Source organism: Grammomys surdaster, unplaced genomic scaffold, assembly GCF_004785775.1.
Source record: "Grammomys surdaster isolate TR1022 unplaced genomic scaffold, NIH_TR_1.0 194, whole genome shotgun sequence".
In the NCBI taxonomy this organism is placed as follows: domain Eukaryota; kingdom Metazoa; phylum Chordata; class Mammalia; order Rodentia; family Muridae; genus Grammomys; species Grammomys surdaster.
In genome coordinates, this window is record NW_021604639.1 from 120,907 (window position 1) to 141,445 (window position 20,539).

At 37.7% G+C, this 20,539-nt stretch overlaps 1 protein-coding gene across 1 annotated transcript in view; it reads left to right on the forward strand.

Moving 5' to 3' along the window:
- The window catches only part of LOC114623159 (succinate--hydroxymethylglutarate CoA-transferase), a 638,590-nt gene that overhangs the window by 93,751 nt on the left and 524,300 nt on the right, over nucleotides 1–20,539 (forward strand). The window contains exon 3 of the mRNA XM_028769852.1: nucleotides 7,472–7,567. Within this exon, the coding sequence (XP_028625685.1) occupies nucleotides 7,472–7,567 (96 nt within the window). The remainder of the gene's footprint in view (nucleotides 1–7,471; nucleotides 7,568–20,539) is intronic.

The window sequence follows — 20,539 nt, forward strand, 5'->3', positions numbered from 1 at the left end:
ACTTTCTTTCTTTCTTTCTTTCTTTCTTTCTTTCTTTCTTTCTTTCTTTCTTTCTTCCTTCCTTCCTTCCCTCCCTCCCTCCCTCCCTCCCTCTCTCCCTTCCTTCCTTCCTTTCTTTCTTTTTGTGGGTGCAACAAATTTTATTGATGGTATTCAAGAGAGTAGGGCTCTCTAGGCCCCTCCCATTATCGTAGAGGTCTGGGATGGAAACTGTGAGGGAGATGCTCAGTGTTGGGGGCCAAATTGGGACAGGGACTCCTTAGCAACCAAGGACCTCTCTTTTGCTCTCATGTGATGTTTGGGATGGGTGGTCTAGGGCTTCTTACTCCTTGGAGGCCATGTAGGCCATAAGGTCCTTCATTCACCCTGTTGCTGTAGCCATATTTATTGTCATAACAGGAAATGAGCTTTACAAAGTTGTTATTGAGAGAAATGCTAGCCCCAGCATCAAAAGTGGAGGAGTGAGAGTTACTGTTAAAGTCGCAGGAGTCAATCTGGTCTTTAGTGTATCCCAGGATGCCCTTTAATTGGTCTTCAGATACCTGCTTCACCACTTTTTTGATGTCATCATATTTGGCAGGTTTCTCCAGGTGACATGTCAGATCCACGATGGATACATAAGGAGTAGAAACATGGAAGGCCTTGCCAGTTAGCTTCCTGTTCAGCTCTTGGATGACCTTGCCTCCAGCCTTGGCAGCACCAGTGGATTCAGGGACGATATTCTCGCAGCCCCACAGCAATCACACCACAGCTTTCCAGAGGGGTCATCCACAGTCTTATGAGTGACAGTAATGTTATGGCATGAGTCCTTTCACAGTGCCAAAGTTGTCATGGATGACCTTGGCCAGGGCGGGCTAAGCAGTTGATGGTGCAGGATTGTTAACAATCTTGAGTGAGTTGTCATACATTTTATAGTTCCCACCCATTACACACATTGGAGCATCTGCTAAAGGGGCAGAGATGATAACTCTTTTGGCCCCACCCTTCAAGTAGTCCCTGGCCTCCTCCATGGTGGTGAAGATGCCAGTAGACTCCATGACATCCTCAGCACCAGTATTATCCCATGTAATGTTAGTAGGATCCCACTCCTGGAAGATGGTGATGGGCTTCCCATTGATGACAAGCTTCTTGTCCTTAGCCTTTTCTGTGCTATTGAACTTATGGGTGGAGTCATACTGGAATATGTAGACCATGTAGTTGAGGTCAACGAAGGGATCTTTGATGGCAATAATCTTCACTTTGCCAGATGCAGATGAAAAGGCAGCCCTGGTGACAGGTAATATGTAATAAGTAATTAGGTAAATATGACCATATCCATTCACTCGAATTTTCACCACTGTGTCTAAGGGACAAGGCTGGTACTGCACAAAAGAATGCCACTGTCTCTGGAAAGGGAGGAGCAGAGAGCCGTGAATTACATTTTTTTTTTCTATTGCAGATTTCAATCTTCTTTTTCTGTTCTGTATATTGAGTGTTGTGTGCATTATTTTTTGGTGGACAGTTTCTTTTCTGATACTTTCCTTTGGTTTTCTTTGTGCTCCTTGAGTCTGTATAGATATGTGTATCCTTAGTTTAGGGACATTTTCTTCTGTGATCTTGTTGATGATCTTATCTATGCCATTGACCTGGTTACTGGGAAGGTCCATAAGGTAGGAGCACAGGACAGCCTTTTAACTCTACTAGACAGAGAGAGAACTAGAGCAGAGCAGAGTCTGGTTTCTTTAGGCTGTGTGATATGACTGCTTATAGTAACAATTATTTTAAAGGGATAGGTTCATGCTGTAACAGTAGAGAATAAGTAAATGATCCAAGCTATTGAAAAAAGTACATGATATTACATGGAAATTTCAGAACAAAAAGTGATAAATAGCAGGTCTGATAGTACGGTTATCAGGAAAGTAAGTTTCTGTGGTGAAATCTGATACACAGAAGAAGAAAGAAGACACAGTAGCATAACCACAGGATGGGTAGAGATTCAGAGATTATAGAGCCCTTGAAATGTTGTAACTCCTGGGCCTAATTACAGATCATCTTGTGTTCTTTTGGCCCCTTATTAGTCATTTATTCCTAGCTTCTGTTAGTTGTTTAACATTTTTGTGACTACTAGGTAAGTCTTTGGAATGTACAGACCCCTAGTTTCTCCAAGACAAAGGCTAAAAATGCTGTCAGATAGCATCTGAAGCCTATGGCTGACTGAAGCTCCCCTACTTTGCTGTTAGTCTCCATTTTTTGTCTTAGAGATTTTACTAAATATGATCATTTGTTTTCATCCATCTCCTTGCTCCATTCGGTGCCTTAAGACTGATTTATCTTTTCATCTATTCATAAGAACAAAGGAAGCTGATAATATAGCATTTTATTGATTAATTAATTCATTTCTACACCCTGCACAGTATCTTTCACATAGCAGTCCAGGATTTGTTCAATAAATAACTATTTATTACTAGTTAAATTATTAAAAATTTTAACACTGAAATTCAGTGTTATGTGCACAAGAATATAAAAAGGGTTTATACTAAACAGTATTTATCCTAAAGCAGTCTCTAATTTACAAAGAAGAATAAGAAAATGTGGTACATTTACACAATGGAATACTATTCAGCTATCAAAAACAATGACTTCATGAAATTCTTTGGCAAATGGATGGAACTTGAAAATATCATCATGAGTGAGGTAACCCAGTCACAAAAGAACACATATGGTATGCATTCACTGATAAGTGGACATTAGCCCAAAAGTTCAGGATACCTAAGATGCAATTCACAGACTATATGAAGCTCAAGAAGAAGGAAGACCAAAGTGTGGATGCTTCAGTGCTTCTTAGAAGGGGGAACAAAATATTCACAGGAGGAAATATGGAGACAAAGCGTGGGGCAGAGACAGAAGGAAAGGCCAATCAGAGACTACCCCACCTGGAGATCCCTCCCACATACAGTTGCCAAACCTGGATGCTATTGCCAGTGCCAGGAAGTGCTTGCTTACAAGGGCCTGATATGGCTGTCTCCTGAGAGGCCCTGCCAGAGCCTGAGAAATACAGAGGCAGATGCTCACAGCCAACCATTGGACTGAGTGCTGGGTCTCCGATGGAGGAGTTGGAGAAGGGACTGAAGAAGCTGAGGGAATTTACAGCCCCATTTGGGGAGAGCAACAGTGGCAATCGGGCAGACCCCTCAGACCTCCCAGGGACTGGACCACCAACCAGAGTACACATGGAGGGAACCCATGACTCTAGCCGCCTATGTGGCAGAGGATGGCCTTGTTGGACACCAGTGGGAGTAGCAGCCCTTGGTCCTGTAGGGGTTTGATGCCCCAGTGTAGGGGAATACCAGGGCAGGAAAGTAGGAGTGGATGTGTGGGTGGGGGAGCACCCTCATAGAGGCAGGGTGAGGAGGGATGGGATAGGGGGTTTCCGGAAGGGAGACCTGGAAAGGGGATAATATTTCAAATGTAAATAAATAAAATATCCAATGAAAGAAAAAAAGAAGAAGACACAAATGTTATAACATGGGGAAAACAGATGAGTTGGAGTTGTTGACTAGCTGTGTGATCTCAGACAAGGTATTTTGCTTCCTCATTCTTTTACTTACCCATGTATCATAATGCCAAACTGTTTAAGCATTCTTAAAGCTTTGGTTTTCAAATATCCCGTGCAACTTAAAGTACCCTAACAAAATGATTTTTCCTCATGTTCTGTCCCTAGAGAATGGGATTCAGAAGCTTAGGGATGGGTGCCAAGAATTCCTCTGTCCCTTTACAATGTCACTGTGATGCACAGCTATGTTTGAAAACAACTGATCTAGTAGTTTTTAGTTTTGGCATCTTATTGCCTTGTACTTGCAGAACAAGGCCACCTTAGAAAGTATAGCAGATAGTAGTTGTATTAAGGTACTCTATTTATTTTAATCAGGAAACATTTTATTTCTTTGTGAAGAACAAGGGACTTGATGGAAAAGATGATGTTAAAATGGCCATTAAAACTCAGTTGAGATATGGGTAACAGCAGGTTTGCTTGGTATTTAATGTAACAGTTTTTGGCAGCAGCAGCAATGGTTTGATACAATGAACCATAGGTCTAGTTTTCTTTTTGCTCTCAAAATTATTTTCCTTTTGTAGATGAAATATTTTTTGGGTTCTGTTTGCTTTCTGGAAGTGCAGCATGTGGTCAAGTCAGGCATCATAAGGTTTCTTCACGAAATAAAAGATCACATCTTTCTTCAAGCCTCTAGGGGCTGTGCCCTTTGTGATCCACATAAGCTAGTCCAGATTGGACTTCTGGGTTGATACAAAGACTATCAGGACCACTGTGTTATTTAAAATAATAGATTTTCTGCAGAATTATTATTATTAAAGCAAAGTTAGCTTTTTTGTTTAGATGAAACCATATAAAGGCAACATTCTGAGTAAATTATATAGCGTCCATTTGATGAAATAATGAGCCTAAGTTTAGGGGATGAAAGTAATGATCTAATGCAATATTTAGAATGAGTGTTTAGTATGTAGTTATTAACCTAAAAGTCACATCCTGCATTCTTTTAATTTGTGAAAAATTTGTCACTAATTGCCCAAGAAACCTCTGATTTTTCATACAAAATCGCCTCATAGCTGTTGACTTTCTTCCCCTTCTCCTGCCTTAAAATACAGCCCTATAAGCAATAAATTACTCTCAGATTTGTATGCCCCCTCTAAATATTGAAGTGCTAAGTTTAGCCCCATTGCTGTTTTTCAAAAATAGAATTCTTTCCCCATCCAGCTTTGTCTTTGAGAAGCTACCAACAAATCTCAGTTTTATTTTAATGACAACCTGTTTAAAATATTATTTAACCTTGCCACCCATCAAGAACCTGATAATTTTGAAATATTTTAAAGTTTAATTACTGATTTGTGGAGGAAATGTATGTTATATTTAATTTAGAAGCCCTTTAAGAGATAAGTTCTGATCTTTGATTCAAATTCATTCAAAATGAGGCAGGGTCAGGCAAATAGAAGTCAAAGATTGAAAGGACCAGCAGGTCGATCTGTACCTGGTCTTCATATTGAGTTCCAAGACATCCAGGCCTATGTAGAGACTCTCCCTCTCTCTTCCCATCTCCCTCCCCCTCCCTCTCCCTAACCCCCCCCCCGACACACACACAAAGGAAAACATAAGGTAATAAGAAATAAAGTAGCCAAGTTGATACCCGGCCTTGAGTCTAGCCATGACCTACCTAATTTTAGGATTTGCAGAGTTGCTTGTGATCATCCACCCAATCTACTGTTTCATGTGTCTTTGCTGCTGATTGTGTAGCAAACATTTGTTGACTTTGAGGTGAAAAATAGACCTGTAGTGATTAATTTCTTGTAGTAGTTACCTTTGTGAATTTAAATTCTTGGCCTCTAGTATTTTCAGAGTGTCTTAGAGAGTGAATTTCACTGGTAGTTCTTTGAAAGAGAAAATAAAAAGACCTCAAAAGAGATATATGAAAGAAGAATCTGTCTTACTAACTTCAGACTTCAGAAAATGTCCCCAAATTCAGGAACAGGAATCATAAAAAATTATCTACTATTATATCTCTTCTGTATTATTTTTTGACAGTTAAAAGAATAGTATTGTTAGTACAGATGTTAATTGTAAAATTTGAGATCATTTACTATTTTGAAATGTGTGTTCTGTGTTCAGACTGTTTGTGGTTATGACATATGTCTTATTCAAAGAACTTGGGATATTATCTTTCTATATATTAGGATTTCAAATCTTTTTTATTTGATTTCAAAACACTTTAAAACCCACAAGTTTAGCTAAAATGATTATAACTTCATAGAGAAAGCATGGAGGGTCAAAGGAGTTAGGTGAAATGTCAACAGTCATATACTTATTTGGGTGTTGGCAAAACTTAGAAACCGTGACTCTGGCCTTCCCTTCCAGGGTATTTTTACTACAAAATGTTCTTTTGATTTTGCATTTCGAATGACACAGAAGTGATCTGTGAAATGGTGATTAGCGCTAGGCAGCCCAAGCAGCCCTGGAGTGCTTCATGGTTCAAATGCCCAAGACCAGATGGAAGTCCAGAAGTGGATGACTCAGAATTTATTAGTTTTGCCACCTGGGTAGTACAGCCGAACCAGCTGCCACAAGGCAGTTCCAATTTCAGCAAAGCAGTAAACGAACACAAAAATGAGAGTCAGTCTCCATATGAAAGGAGAATGGCTGATACAGCAGCAAGATTCCCTCAGCATGATTCCTATTGATACCTCTTGTAGGAGGTACAGTGCCCATGCCAGGCACAAGGCAAGAGATGCTTATGGATCCTTGCCCTGAAAAACTCAACATCAGAGTTGTTCCATAAGCTACTGTCAGTTTGGGGTATGTTTGGATTATAGGGTGAGTTATATCCGATGATATGGAAGAGGAATAATGATATAGCCAATGCTGTATAAAAGCTATGTTATGAACTCAGAGAGTTTTTCCTTGTGGATTATTAAATATCATTTATTACCTTTTCATGGTCCTGATCTCTGGAGGTCTAAGTATCCAGGGATCCTAAAATCATTATGGACCGCCATAGAAATCTTGCCATTATCCTCATGTTTTCCTTATGTGGACTTGGAAGTTTATAGCTTGTGCCTGGAATCCCAGTACACAGCAGGATGAAGCAAGAGAATTGCTGCAAGCTTGAAGCTAACCTGGGTTATAAAGTTTGTTCCAGGATACCCTGATTTATAAACTGAAGTTGTATCTCAAGTCTCAAAACAACCAAGAAACCAATGAAAATCAAAATAAGAGGGTTTTTAAGGTCTGTCCATGCAGCAAGGTTTCAGACGACCCTTAAACAGATCAGTGGTGCTCAGACACAAAATGGACCTAATAATGAGGGCTTGGGGTCAGATTAAGTTGGGATAAATACAGTATTTTTTTGCTTAAATGAGGAAGGTTTAGTAATGAGTTAAAAAAAAATCTTGGTTTATTTTTTATGTTAAAAGATGCTTGGGTATTTTTCAAAACTCAACTAAGCTGGCTTAATAGAAACTTGGCATTATTTCTTTTTGTTTGTTGACAAGCTTAAAAGACTATGGCTCCTTGCTTTGGTTCACTGGCCTTTGTGGTGATGCATGCTTTTTGGTGTCATGATAAAAGGAAATAAGGCATAGTAGAAAGGCGAGTTCATCACTTACTTGCTGACTTACTCTGTTGCAGCTTTTTTCCCCCTCAAGGCTAGACCAAGGTGACCTCAGCTTAGCTGACATCTGCCTTCTGATGGCCTTGTCAGGAGATGAATTTTTGTGTGTTTATAGTTTTAAACTGATCATTACTTAGTCACGCAATAGTGTAATATGGTTCTCTACTTGTGTGAAGAGAATGTGACATGTATGTTATGACTGAATTGGAGTCTTTTTTCTTATGTAATGACATGAAGTGAAGTGGTTTTATATTATAACATTTTGCTCACCATTACAGGTAAACTAATTCATTTTCTTCCTATTTTTATTCTGACAGGTGGCATGTTTGACCCAAGTAGCTGCTAATTATCTTATTGGACAAAAGGAAGCAAAACGCTGGGGCACAGCTCATGGCAGTATTGTTCCTTATCAGGTACAAGCTAGCCTTCTGTTACTATAGCCTCCAGATCTGTACAAACACCGAAGTTTTTACAAACCTTCCATGGTTGTTCTATAATGTATCTCTGACTTGTTACAGCCAGGTTCTATTTTTCTCTTTAATTTTTTGCCATATTTCTTCACTGGAAGGTTTGTAACAGGACCTTTAAGTGGATTGAAGGCACTTAGAGAAAGGGACTTACATTGGAGCTAATAATATGATAATTTCTTTCTCTTGCTTTCTCTCACTCTCTCTCTTTCCTTTCTCTCCCTCCCTCCCTCCCTCCCTCCCTCCCTCCCTGCCTCCGGGGGTCTGTCTCCCCCTCTCTCTCTCCCCCTCTCTCTCCTCTCTTTCTCTGTCTCTCACCTTCTTTTTCTTCTTTCACTCAAAAGCCATTGACTATAGCTAGTTTATTATCCTAGCTATAAAACAAATGTTACCTTCTCCATCTGACAATAATATTCTCACAGGGTTACACTGAAGTGAAAATTTGCGTGTGATGGATCTTCATCCTTGGAGAAAAACAGATGGTTTACGAGCTGCTGTTCTTTATTAAGTGTCTAAACTTATCCTCAGTAATTCTGGACTTTGGCTTGTGCAGATGAATATGTGAAGAAACTGTGATCCTTTAAAAATAACAAAAACTCTACTGCTTCTTCCAAGCCACTAGCTTTAGCTTGGCCTGGTTGCTTATTTCTTCGCATTTCTGCATATATTTGTCAAACTTTCCATACAGCATCATAAGTTTAAGAGTAGTAGGGTCATTCTCATCTTTTATCTCATATCCAGTAGAAATACATGGTATACTCTGGAATTATCCTCTGAATAAAGGATTGGATCTTAGTCCAGCTATTTCAATATGTGTGTTTTTTACAGGAAACACATAAACTCAGGATTTTTCATTTGCTAGGAAATCCATCAGTTTTTCAGTCTTCATTTCAATATGAAGAAATTATTTCTTTGGGCAGGTCTAGTTTCATTTCTTCCACTTTAATCCAAATTTGAAGAAAGCATAATTCAGTGTGAGATCAGCATGTTTTCTTCTCATTCTACTTATGGATATTTTAAAAAATTGTTGCTAACTTCCTGGTCCACGCTCTAAGAGTTCTTCATCCCATTGCCCTCCTCTTGCTTCTAAGAGGATATGCCCATCCATATCCCCACCTTATCCTCCTCTCTGCATCCCCTTTCCCAAGGCATCAAGTCTCTCAAGGATTAGGCACATCCTCTCCCACTGAGGCCAGATAAGGCAGTCCTCTGCAACATAGGTGCTAGCAGCCACAGACCAGCCCATTCGTGCTTTTTGTTGGTGGCTAAGTCTCTGGGAGCTTTCAGAGGTCCAGGTTAGATGATGCTGTTGGTCTTCCTAAGGGGTTGCCTTCCCCTTCAGCTCCTTCAATCCTTTCCCTAACTCTTTCATGGGGTTCTCTGACCTCATTCCAATGGTTGGCTGTAAGTATCTGCATCTGTCTCAGTCAGCTACTGGTAGAGCCTCTCAGGGGACAGTCATGCTAGGCTCATATCTGCAAGCACAACATAGCATCAGTAATAGTTAGGGTTTTGTGCCCACCCATGGGATGAATCCCAAGTTGGGCCAGTACTGGATGACCTTTCCTTCATTCCTTGCTCCATTTTTGTCTTGCATTTCTTTTAGACAGAAACAATTCTGGGTCAAAACTTTGAAGGTAGGTTGGTGACCCCATCCCGCTATGGTGGCCCTGTGGAGGTGGTTTCTTCAGGTTCCACCTCCCCACTGTTGGGCATTCCAGCTAATGTCATCCCTATTGAGTCCTGGCAACCTCTCACATCTCAGATCTCTGGGATGTTCTAGCAGTTTCCCCTGACCCTATCCCCCACAGCAGCGTATTTCCATTCATTCTCTTGGCCCTCTGGGCTTTTCTCCTGTTTCCCCTCAAACCTGATTCTGCCCACCCCTTTTCCCCACTCCCTTCTCTCTCACCCAGGTCCCTCCTCTCTCTGCCTCCTGTGATTACTTTGTTCCCTCTTCTATGTGGGATTGAAGAATCCTCACTTGGGCCTTCCTTCTTGCTAAACTTTTTATGGTCTGTGGGGTTGTATCATGGGTATTCTGTACTTTTGGACTAATATCCACTTAACAGTGAGTATATACTATGCATGTCCTTTGGGGTCTGGGTTACTTTACTCAGGATAATATTTGATAGTTCCATCCATTTGCCTGCAAAGTTCATGATGTCCTCCCCATTTAAAAAAACTGAGTAGTATTAAATTGTGTAAATGAACACAGGCAAACAGGTAGAAGCACTTAAAGAGGGAACAAATAAATCTCTTAAAGAAATACAGGAAAATACAATCAAATAGGTGAAATAGTTTAACAAAACAGTCCAAGACCTAAAGATAGAAATAGAAACAATAAAAAAAATCATACATGGAGCCAACACTGGAGAAGGACAACTTAGGAAAGAGATTAGGAGCTAAGATGCAAGCATTACCAACAGAGTACAAGAGATGGAAAAAAGAATCTTAGGTGTAGAAGATACCATAGAAGATAGAGACACATGGGTCAAAGAAAATACAAAGTGTATAAAGTTCCCAACCCAAAATATCTAGGAAATGTGGACACAATGAAAAGACCAAATCTCGGAATAATAGGAATAGAAAAGGGTGAAGATTCCCACTCCAAAGGATCAGAAAACATCTTAAACAACATCATAGAAGAAAACTTCCCTAACCTAAAGAAAGAGATCCCCATAAACATACAAGATATCTAGAGAACACCAAATAGATTAGACCAGAAAAGAAAATCCTCTCGTCATATAATAATCAAAACACTAAATGTACAGAACAAAGAAAATGCTAAAAGCTTTAAGGGAAAAATGCCAAATCACATATAAAGGCAGACCTATCAGAATTACATCAGACTTCTCAAGAGAGACTCTAAATGTCAGAAGAGCTTAGACAGGTATCATGCAGACCCTAAGAGACCACAGATGCCAGTGCAGACAACTTATACCCAGCAAAACATTCAATCACTACAAAAGGAGAAACCAAGATATTCCAAGACAAAACCAAATTAAAACCAAGTTTAAACAATATCTTTTTACTAATCCAGCCCTACAGAAATACTAGAAGGAAAATTCCAACACAGGTTTATGGCTATTTTATATCTGAGACTTTGCTATGATTTTTGCTATAACTGCTTTTCTCATATTGATTTACCTCCTAGGATAATTACAAGTTTGGAGAATTTCTTTAGGCCACTTTAGAGATATTTGTTTATGTAAGTTTTCTCTCTGTCTCTGTCTGTCTATCTGTCTCTGTCTGTCTCTGTCTCTCTGTCTCTCTGTCTCTCTCTCTCTCTCTCTCTCTCTGCCTCTAGACTTCTAGCTAGAATGTCCTTTCCTTGACTCATAGGAGTCATTGCATTTTTGAATGAATTAGACTGAGTCTTATTATTTTTTTTCCAGATTAAAAATCTCACACTCAAATTGAATGGAGAGTTTCCATTCAAACACAGAACCTCTTAGCTCTTTGTTTAGACATTTTTATCTCCCCCTGCCAATGATAGGTGTGTACTGTGGTTTCAGTTCCCATAGTGCTATCACTCTTTCTTCCTATCCAATTTGCTCCTAGCTCAGGGGTATGGCTAAGTGATTCATAATTATGATTGATGTTGGAAATTATTCTTAAGAGGATTTTAGAAAATGGACAATGTTAGAAACAATGTGAATTCATCTCAAATAATCTAAATTCAGGCTCTAGTCTTTGATGTATGTGAAGAAAGCAGCATTTTTGAGCTGGAATGCTTTGTAGGTTAATTCTAAGTTACATTAAAAAATATAAAAGTCTATTTATTTATTGTTTGGTTTTAGTAAAAATAGAATATCCATTTTAAAAGCTTATTGTAGATCTTAGTATCTCTCCTAGAGAATTATGATATCACAAATAATCTCTTAATTATTTTACTGTGGCAGATAAAGGGATTCAGAGTATTTGGCCTTAATTTTAGAAGGTTAAGTGTATAAAAGACTTACATGAGTATTTTTAATAATCTCTTAATTATTTTACTGTGACAGATAAAGGGATTCAGAGTCTTTGGCCTTAATTTTAGAAGGTTAAGTGTATAAAAGACTTGCATGAGTATTTTTTTCAAGAATAGATATGTACTTCACCATTGAGTAATCTCATTCATATTAAAGGGGTACCTGGGCCTGTGTAATCACAGTTGAGTATAAAAAATAAGATATCTGGTTTTCATCAAGAGCATAGAATCAATCTGCTTCTTCTGTCTAGAGAATTGATTAAATACAGTGATTAGAGATGAACTGCAAATTTAACTTGAATGAAACTAATATAATAAGATTGGTCCTAGATATGCTTCAAGATTCTCGTCTGTTCACAAGTTTTAAATAAACCTGAGGAGTATTTTCATGAGTGATTCCAAGATAATTACAGTTTTTCTTCTAGTTTGCTTCCTATTGTCTGAGTTTTTAGCCCAGTGTCTATAATAAAGATCCCAATAGTTTTGGGAGTTCGTTAAGCTTCTCACCTTGCTTTATTTAGTTGTTGATATCCTTTAGATAATCATAGACCTTGAATACATTGAATGTATTATTCTGAGAAACAGTGGTCTCTCATTATGTGTTATAAACGTGCATTTCTTAATTTTTCAGATCAGTGATCTATTGGTACACTTTTCTCCTTAATTCTTTGGCTGCTAACTTTTATATGTTGTGTGAGACACAATCTTGATATATAGTACAGTCAGGGCTTGAACTTATAATATTCTTTTATTAACCTTCTGCATAGTAGGATTTAAGTATGTGCCGTCATGTGCTGGCAGATTTTTAAAACTTAACTAGTTAAGAAATACGAACTTATAAAATTTATAGGTAAATGGGTAGACCTAGCAGTAATCATCCAGATTTATATGTCCTAGTCTCAGAAGACAAGCATTGTATGATTTTTTCTTGTATGTGGGTGTTAGTTACTAAGCTTTACATATGTGTACATATGTGTATGTGGGAAAAAGTGTAGAAAATGAAGGATTAAATAGGTACTCAACTGGAAGCTGCAGTCCTACAGGCTAGCATTCACACTCTTGGAAGGTGCTATAAAAGCTGTCAAAAGAGAAAAGTAAACTACAGTCTCACTCAGCTGTGAATCATTTGAGCTATAACAATGACATGCCTTTCAGTATATGCCATTTGGTGCAATAGTGGCACAATGTTATGAGAGCAACCAAACAGTTTTTGATTAAATTTAAGTACTGTCACATGAGATAGAACCCATACATGACATCATCAACATGGCCAAGAGCCTGTAACTAGATAGGTCATGGGCCCCAAGGGAAAACCTATTACTAGCATTCTATACATGACAATAAAACAATTTCTGAAAACTCATTGCTATGTTTGTATGTTTGTATATTGCTCAACCCTCATCAAAGGAACTTCTTGAAGAGGGTGGTAATTAATACAAAGACTTAATCTTGGTCAACGTGAAGAAAATAAGAGACACTGGAATGTTTTTCCCTAAAAGGGATATCTTTAGCACTGAAAGGCATGGGAAGATTTTAAGAGCCAGAGAAATAACATCAAGGAAACTGTTTTCCAGACACAATGGCAGATGCTCAGATGAACTCACAGTGATCATGACAGCAAGCACAAGGCCTACAATCCTGATAAAATCTAAGCATGGAATTTATTTATCCCTCTGTCTGTATACTTTGTATCATCATTTCTTTCCCATCTCTATTTAAGTCCTCACATTTTTCTACTTCCCCTTTGATAACATTGCTATTTTCCTCTCCTGAACTCTTTCCTCTTACCTCCTCTAGTGGTCCTTTTCTATTTTCTTGGCTTCTACAGTTACTTCAGATTATAAACTGAAATCTAAAGATTTGAATCTAGTATCCACAAATAAAAAAGATCAGGTAGTGTTTGTTTTACTGGATCTAGGATAATTTATTCAGTATAGTATTTTCCAGTTCTATTAATTTACCTGCAAATTCTATGATTTAAATTTTTTACATCTGAATAGAATTTCATTGTGTATTTGTACTGTATTTTCATTATCTATCCATCTTTTGATGGACATCTAGGCTTTTTCTCATCCCTTTAATTTTAATTTTGTAACTTGAGTTTACTGAAAACTCCCTTGCAGATTTCAGTTTCTTAAAAGCCTACATTTGTATGTACAGTGCTTTTGAATTCTAATATCCAATTCTCTTCTAAATCATCAAAAATCTATTCACATGTATGAGGATAGAAAACTATAGTGAGTACACTGAAGAAAAACCACTATATTTATTTTTTTATTGTTGAAGTTTAGCCAACCTCAGAACAGAAGTACTCTCATTTCTTACTATGTCCCTTGTCCGCTAACAAGGAGGTTCACTAATATAAAGGAATTGGGGTCAGACCATTGAACCTCAATTCCATGATTAATACAAATTTTCATAAGATCATTCAGGTAAATGAAACTGGAACCATCTCCTTCCCCTTAAAAGACTATGAAAGTTAATCCTACCATCTCTCCCTTCTTGCCTCTTCTTCCTCTCTCTCCTTCATTTTCCTTTCTTTTTTTCCTTACCCCCTTTTCCATTCTTTCTTTCCTTTTCTATATTCATAGGTCTCAATGTATTACTTAGACTGTTCTCAAATTCCTGAGCTCCATCCATTTGTCTTAAATAGTTGTTCCTGTAGGCATATGTTACAACTCTTGGCTACTCTATAATTCCTTATTCCCATTGGCCTTAATCACTTTCGGGACTGGAACTCTAACTCTTCCAGGCCATTTATTGTCATCCATTAGGATATGTTCAGTTCTTTCTTTGATCCAGTCAATTTTTGTGCCATGTTTCTTGGTGGCTTTACACTCTACCACATAGAGAATTTACCAAATACTTAGATTTAATTTCTTAAACATTTCTCTCTCTTAATGATAATTTCCTCTTCATACTATGTTCTTACTCAGATATTTCTCCAATGCCAGAGTGCATATGGATCATCCAAATATCTGGTATGAAGTGAGGCTATGTTATGAGCATTAAGGTTTCATATTTAGATTTAAATATATATATATTTGGTTTTTCGAGGCCGTGTTTCTCTGTGTAGCCCTGGCTGTCCTGGAACTCACTCACTCTGTAGACCAGGCTGGCCTCGAACTCAGAAATCCACCTGCCTCTGCCGCCCAAGTGCTGGGATTAAAGGAGTGCACCACCACGGCCCGGCTTAATTAAAATATTTAATATTTTTTGTGCTGATTAAGCTTAACATTCTATCCATCTACCTGTTTAACTAAAAACGCTGTCTTTTTAATATCTTGTATACATAAATTTGTGGACCATCTTCATAGGTCTACTATCTTGCAAGGTGTGATGAATATGTGTAATTAAAGCCTGAACAATGTAGTGAGACTCTGTCTCAAAAACAAAAACAAAAAAACCCAAACTCCCAAGACACCACCACCACTAAAACAAGAACAAGAACAACAACAACAAAACAATAATAATAACATCAACAAAAACCCAAAAGCAGGACTACAAATAGCATTCGTATGGTAGAGCACTTGCTTAGGATATGAAGGAGCCTGAGTTCAACCCATACTATTGCAAGAAATGAAACAAAATACTGAGAGATTTACCAACTAAAACCAAAACAAAATAGGTGAACCAAACCAAAGCCAGCCTACCTACCCAACTACCTACTTGGGCGCCAAGGCGTGTCTCTTTCTATTTAAATTTTCATTTCTTTGTCCTTTTATGTTACAAAACCTTTCCAAAGAATTTGACTAGTGTTTTTTGGAAGGAAATGATATACATCATCTCTTCTAGGATAGCTTTCATGCTTCACAGATAAAAAACCGGACTAGCACACAGACCTCGGGTAGGCAGAGGTATCAGGAGGACCACTGACTTTCACGATTCATGTGTACTCCTTGAGCGTCTCAAATAAAGACTCTTCAAAGAGTTTGGTTTTGTTTTTTAAATGACCTGATCAATCACAGAATGATTTTTTTCTAGAGTTTTTTTTTCTGAAGTAGCTTCTAATTCAAGAGATGGAAGGAAACAGTTACTTAGATGATTACATGAAATACTGTCCTCTTTACCTCACTTTGGGTTTACTCAACCAAGGAGTAGAGCAGGAAGCTGTGCTTTGTTATTTCTGGGAGGGACATTGTGCTGTGTATTTAATTTGGCCAGAGCAGAGACTCAGACAGGCAGTAAATTCCAAGTGAGGAGAGGCAGCACTTTGTTATCATTCTTTAGACAATGTCCAAGTGCTGTTAAATCATGCAGATTAGGTAACATTGAGAATATTTTTATATTTTTTCGCTCACATTAAGAAACCCTTTTAAATGTCAAAATTTAAACAATACACATCTGTCTCTTTTTATGTGTGGTTTTGTTTTTAAATCATAGTCTCACAAAGGCACGCAGTAAAGTGTGAAGATACAGGTTGAACAGCCGTGTGCTTGCACTGCATCCTTAGTTTAGTTGATGAGATGATGATAATTAGTAAATGACCATTCCGGATACCACTGAACACATGGCATGTAATTGGGATACATATTTATGTATGTTTATTTTATACATCAAACTTTATTTTCATTTTATACTGATTAAAAGATATCTAGACCTGGGCAGTGGTGGTGCACCCTTTTAATTGCACCATTTTCGAGGCAGAGACAGGAGGATCTCTGTGAGTTTGAGGCTAGCCTAATCCACAGAATGAGTTCCAGGAAATTCAGGGCGACACAGAGAAACTCTACCTTGAAAAACTAAACAACAAAAAAGGAGACCTAGAGAAGTTAAGTAAATTTCCTATGTTCTAGCCTAGAATTATGGATTTAAGATTCTAAAATTTATTTATTTTCCCACTATATCCACATTAAAAGTTCTTCTAGTGCTAGGCACAAATAGGTATTTATTTCTTTATTAGATAGAGAAGAAATCTTCCTTTTTCATCATGTGTTTGAAATGAAAGATGTCGTATCTGTTATGATTCTAGAAGGCACAAAACCTAGTATGTGTCCCCGCCCTAGAAGTATATCTGAACTCCAAGGTATGGAATGATATAAGCACCCAGTACCATAGTTTCAACTTACTGATTCTATATGACCACTGACAAGTCAAGTAACAGTTTCTCGAGCCTGCTGTGAAGAGACAGCATTTTAGTCTTGCAAATAACAGGAACTCAGAGACAGTATAGCAGGAACAACTCTGAGTGCTTGAGGTTTGGAGTTAGACCTGGAAGAATTGAGACAGTGTGAGCTGAGTATCTTACCTCACTCTAGTGAAGTCCCAGTGAATGGTGACTCCTATTGCTATTGCTTTAGGTGAGTTGTCAGTATAACTTTGTGAATATTTTCTGTGAAAGTCTGAAATAGTATCTAAAAATATCTATGAAAACGTAGGGGCAAAGAAGTAAAGGTACATACATGAAATTTTAACTTTCATGAGATCTGTTCTTTAATTTATTTTACATTATTTAAAGAATGAGAGCAACATGATGTATTTTTTTTAATTTCAAAAACTTGTCCTGGAACTTTTAAAAAAATTGTATTTTTGACATATTGCCCAACTGTAGCAATATTAAAAGAATTGTTTGAGATGAGGAAGATAATATAAAGTGACTTAGTCACTAAAGGCAATGAGAACTTTAGTTTAATGTATTGTTAATAAAGATGCAGTAAGACTCACAGTCAACCAAATGAAAATGGACAATTTGATTATAATATTAAGTATTCTCTGACAAGGATGTGTGTCCATCTTTATAAATGTATAAATCTGCAAGATTCAGTAAGATGAACAGTTCTCCTTCAGCTTTAAAAAAGCAAGAGAAAGGGCTGGAGATTGCTCAGTGGTTAGAGTGCATGCTTACTGCTCTCCTAGAGAACTGGGGTTCAGTTCCCAACATCCATAACAGGCAGCTGTAACTCCAGGTCTATGGAACCTGACATCCCCTTCTCGCATCCTCAAGCAGCTATACACATTTTACATACACTTAAACAAATACATATATACGTAAGAATCATTTAAAAGATGGGAGAAATACAAATTATGTTAGATACATATTCTTTTTTAATAATTATCCATTAAAATATTATTAAAAACAAAGGCAAAAGAAACTGCACATCAATAAACAATAAATTAAAAAGAAATTAATTGATGAAAGTAGTGAAACTTTTATGTCACTATTGCTCTTGATAAGACTGTATTAAAATAGGCTACACTTCTGATCTTCCATGACAGTCATTTGACATCCTAATGGTGTATGCCGCTGACAACCTTTAAATTCTCTGATGGCCACCAAGTCCACATTCCTGTTAATTTACTTGTCTGTATTAATAATTTTTCTTGCAAATGTTTTCTCAATGGTGTAAGTAAAAATTCATTTTACTTATTAATTTGATATAAACTCCCACATAAATTCTAACGTACAGCCTGTTGTGGTTTGAATGAGTTGTGCCTCCCATAGACTCATGTATATGAAACCCTTGGTCCTCTGTTTGTGGTACTATGTGAGGAGACTAAGGAACCTTTAGGAAGTGGATCCTTGACGGGGGGAAGTATGTCACTGGGAGTGGGCTTTGGTGGTTTATAGCCATGCATGCTTCCTGCTCTCACTTTGCTTTCTGTGAACAAATGAGCATGAACACCAAATTTCTTGTCCCTGTTGCTGTTCCCTGCTACTGTGGCTATGATGGACATGTAAGCCAAAATAAAGCATTTTTTAACTCAGTAAAAGTAAGTATGAGTTACTGGGTTATAGCAAAAACATTAGATTCTGTTTCTTTGTACTTTGTTTTGGTTTTTGTAATGTTGATAGTTGCCTCAAGGACCTCATTGTGTTGTGGAGTGTACTGAACTACACGGGTTGTGGAGTGTGTGCTATACCACTCAGTCATATCTCTGGCACTCAGATTGTATTTCAGAAATTTCTGCAAATTTTAAGTTAAGTAAGAGTGACAATTTAGAACTTAAAGTTCATTTTCTGGTAAACTGAAGTGCTAATTTTGTGATCTCTTTCCCTTTTCCCCCTAAGGTTGGGCCAGGTATCATGTATATGTACTTCAAAGCTTCTGAATGCCTCAATACTCATAAATTTGAGAATCTTGTTAAAACAAAATGAAGCCTTCTTTGAAGGCCCTGGTTACTTTGAAATAAACTGGCATGGACTTTGCCACAATTCTAAGAAAATAGGTCATTGGGCAGTCCAAGAGGCAGATAAAATTAGGGAATATGTGCCAGCTACTGGCATAGTAGCTGCCACTCTGCTTCTCCTTGAAAATACTTAGCCTTCTTTGAGTTAAAACAAAATTCCTGAACTTCAGATAATTTTGATGCTCAAGGACAGTGTATTGCAATGCTTAAAAACTATTTTCATTTTTGAAAATCACAATGGCCTTCAATTAACAAGTGCAGAATTTTAAACATGCTCCACTGCGGGGCAAAGTAGTAAGAGGCACAAGGAAAAGCAATGAATTAGAAAACATTTGGAGGTGTTTTAGAATTTCATCTGCTCCTCTTACATTCTCAAGACACATGATGAATTGATATGATTGTATATTTCTTATGCTAACAAATATGCTAAAGATTATCAAAAGAACCAAGTGTAATTTTGAATAAGGAAGAATGTTAAATAGCCATTATGATCAGTAACAAGTTAGTAAGAGGCATTATAACTGAGAGGTGATGTTAATGAGCGATTACTATGCTCCAGTTATTAAATGCTTCATGCATATTAATTGTCATACAACAGTCATTTAAATAATCATGATGCTTATGTTAATACTTATATTACAATATATTTCTCACTTTCCAACAAAGAAACAGAGGAAATGAGAGTTTAGGTAACTTGGTCACAGTCACAATTACATATTATAAATGGGCCTCAAACTTGGGCAGGAGGACCTGGGCCTGTGACAGCCTCTGGCAGATGATTTTCTGTCCGATTTTCTGTCTTAATGTCACCTTTGAGAAAGAATTATGTGGCATTTTTCTCTTCATAATTTCCCCCCAAGGCTGCCGAGAGCCGTTGAAGAGGCATAAACATTTCAGTTGTTTATTCATTACAGGGATCCTTAATTATGACTTAAAAGCAAATTTCCTTCAGGAAGTCAGATTTCACACCTTCAGAATAAAGCTTTTGATTGCATATGTTGTAATTGTATTAGAATAGTAATCAGGTCAGGTTGTAGTTAAACAGTTCTATCTCTATCTCCATAATTGTAATGAAAATATAATCTTTGAGCAGTTCATGAAATTGGGGTGGTTTTAGCTATTGTGAGACTCGTGGCTTCTAGTTTTTACATGATATTTCCAAGACGTTGTAGGCTGGGGCAGGAGTCAGAGACAGAAGGTGTATTTGGGACATGAGAGGATATAATCTTGAAAAAGATCAAGTAGACACATTTCCAAAAATTCCAACTTCATGTCATAGGAAGAAGTTCTACTTTTTCTGTTTTTGTTAGTTTGAAATAGAGGTTCTACTGTTTGAAAAAGCTTATTTGTTCCAGGTTAATAATTTTGTACTAAAGGATAAGACAAGACTGGAAAGTAGTTTTTGTGCATGTTTGTATGTTTTAGAGATGACAGACTGGTCTCTTTGTTGGAAATTAGTTGGATCATAGGCTGGTAGAACTAGAAACTAAATCTACTCTAGAGCAGAGGGAGGCTTTGGTAAGAGGGATCATGCATAGCCTTCAGGGCTCCTCTTTGGAGGAGAGATTAATTCACTGTTAAGAGACTAGGCTGTGGTGTTTGTGACCCCTCAGGCTCACTCAATCCTATCTCCCACTCTTCCACAAGACTCTCTAAGCTCTGCCTGATCTTTGGCTATGGGTCTTGGCATCCGTTTCCATCCACTGCTGGATGAAGCCTCCTAGGAGACAGTTATGCTAGGTTCCTGCATGCAAACATAGCAGAGTATCATTAATAGTGTTAGAGGTTGGCTCTTTCCTATGGGCTGTGTCTCAAGC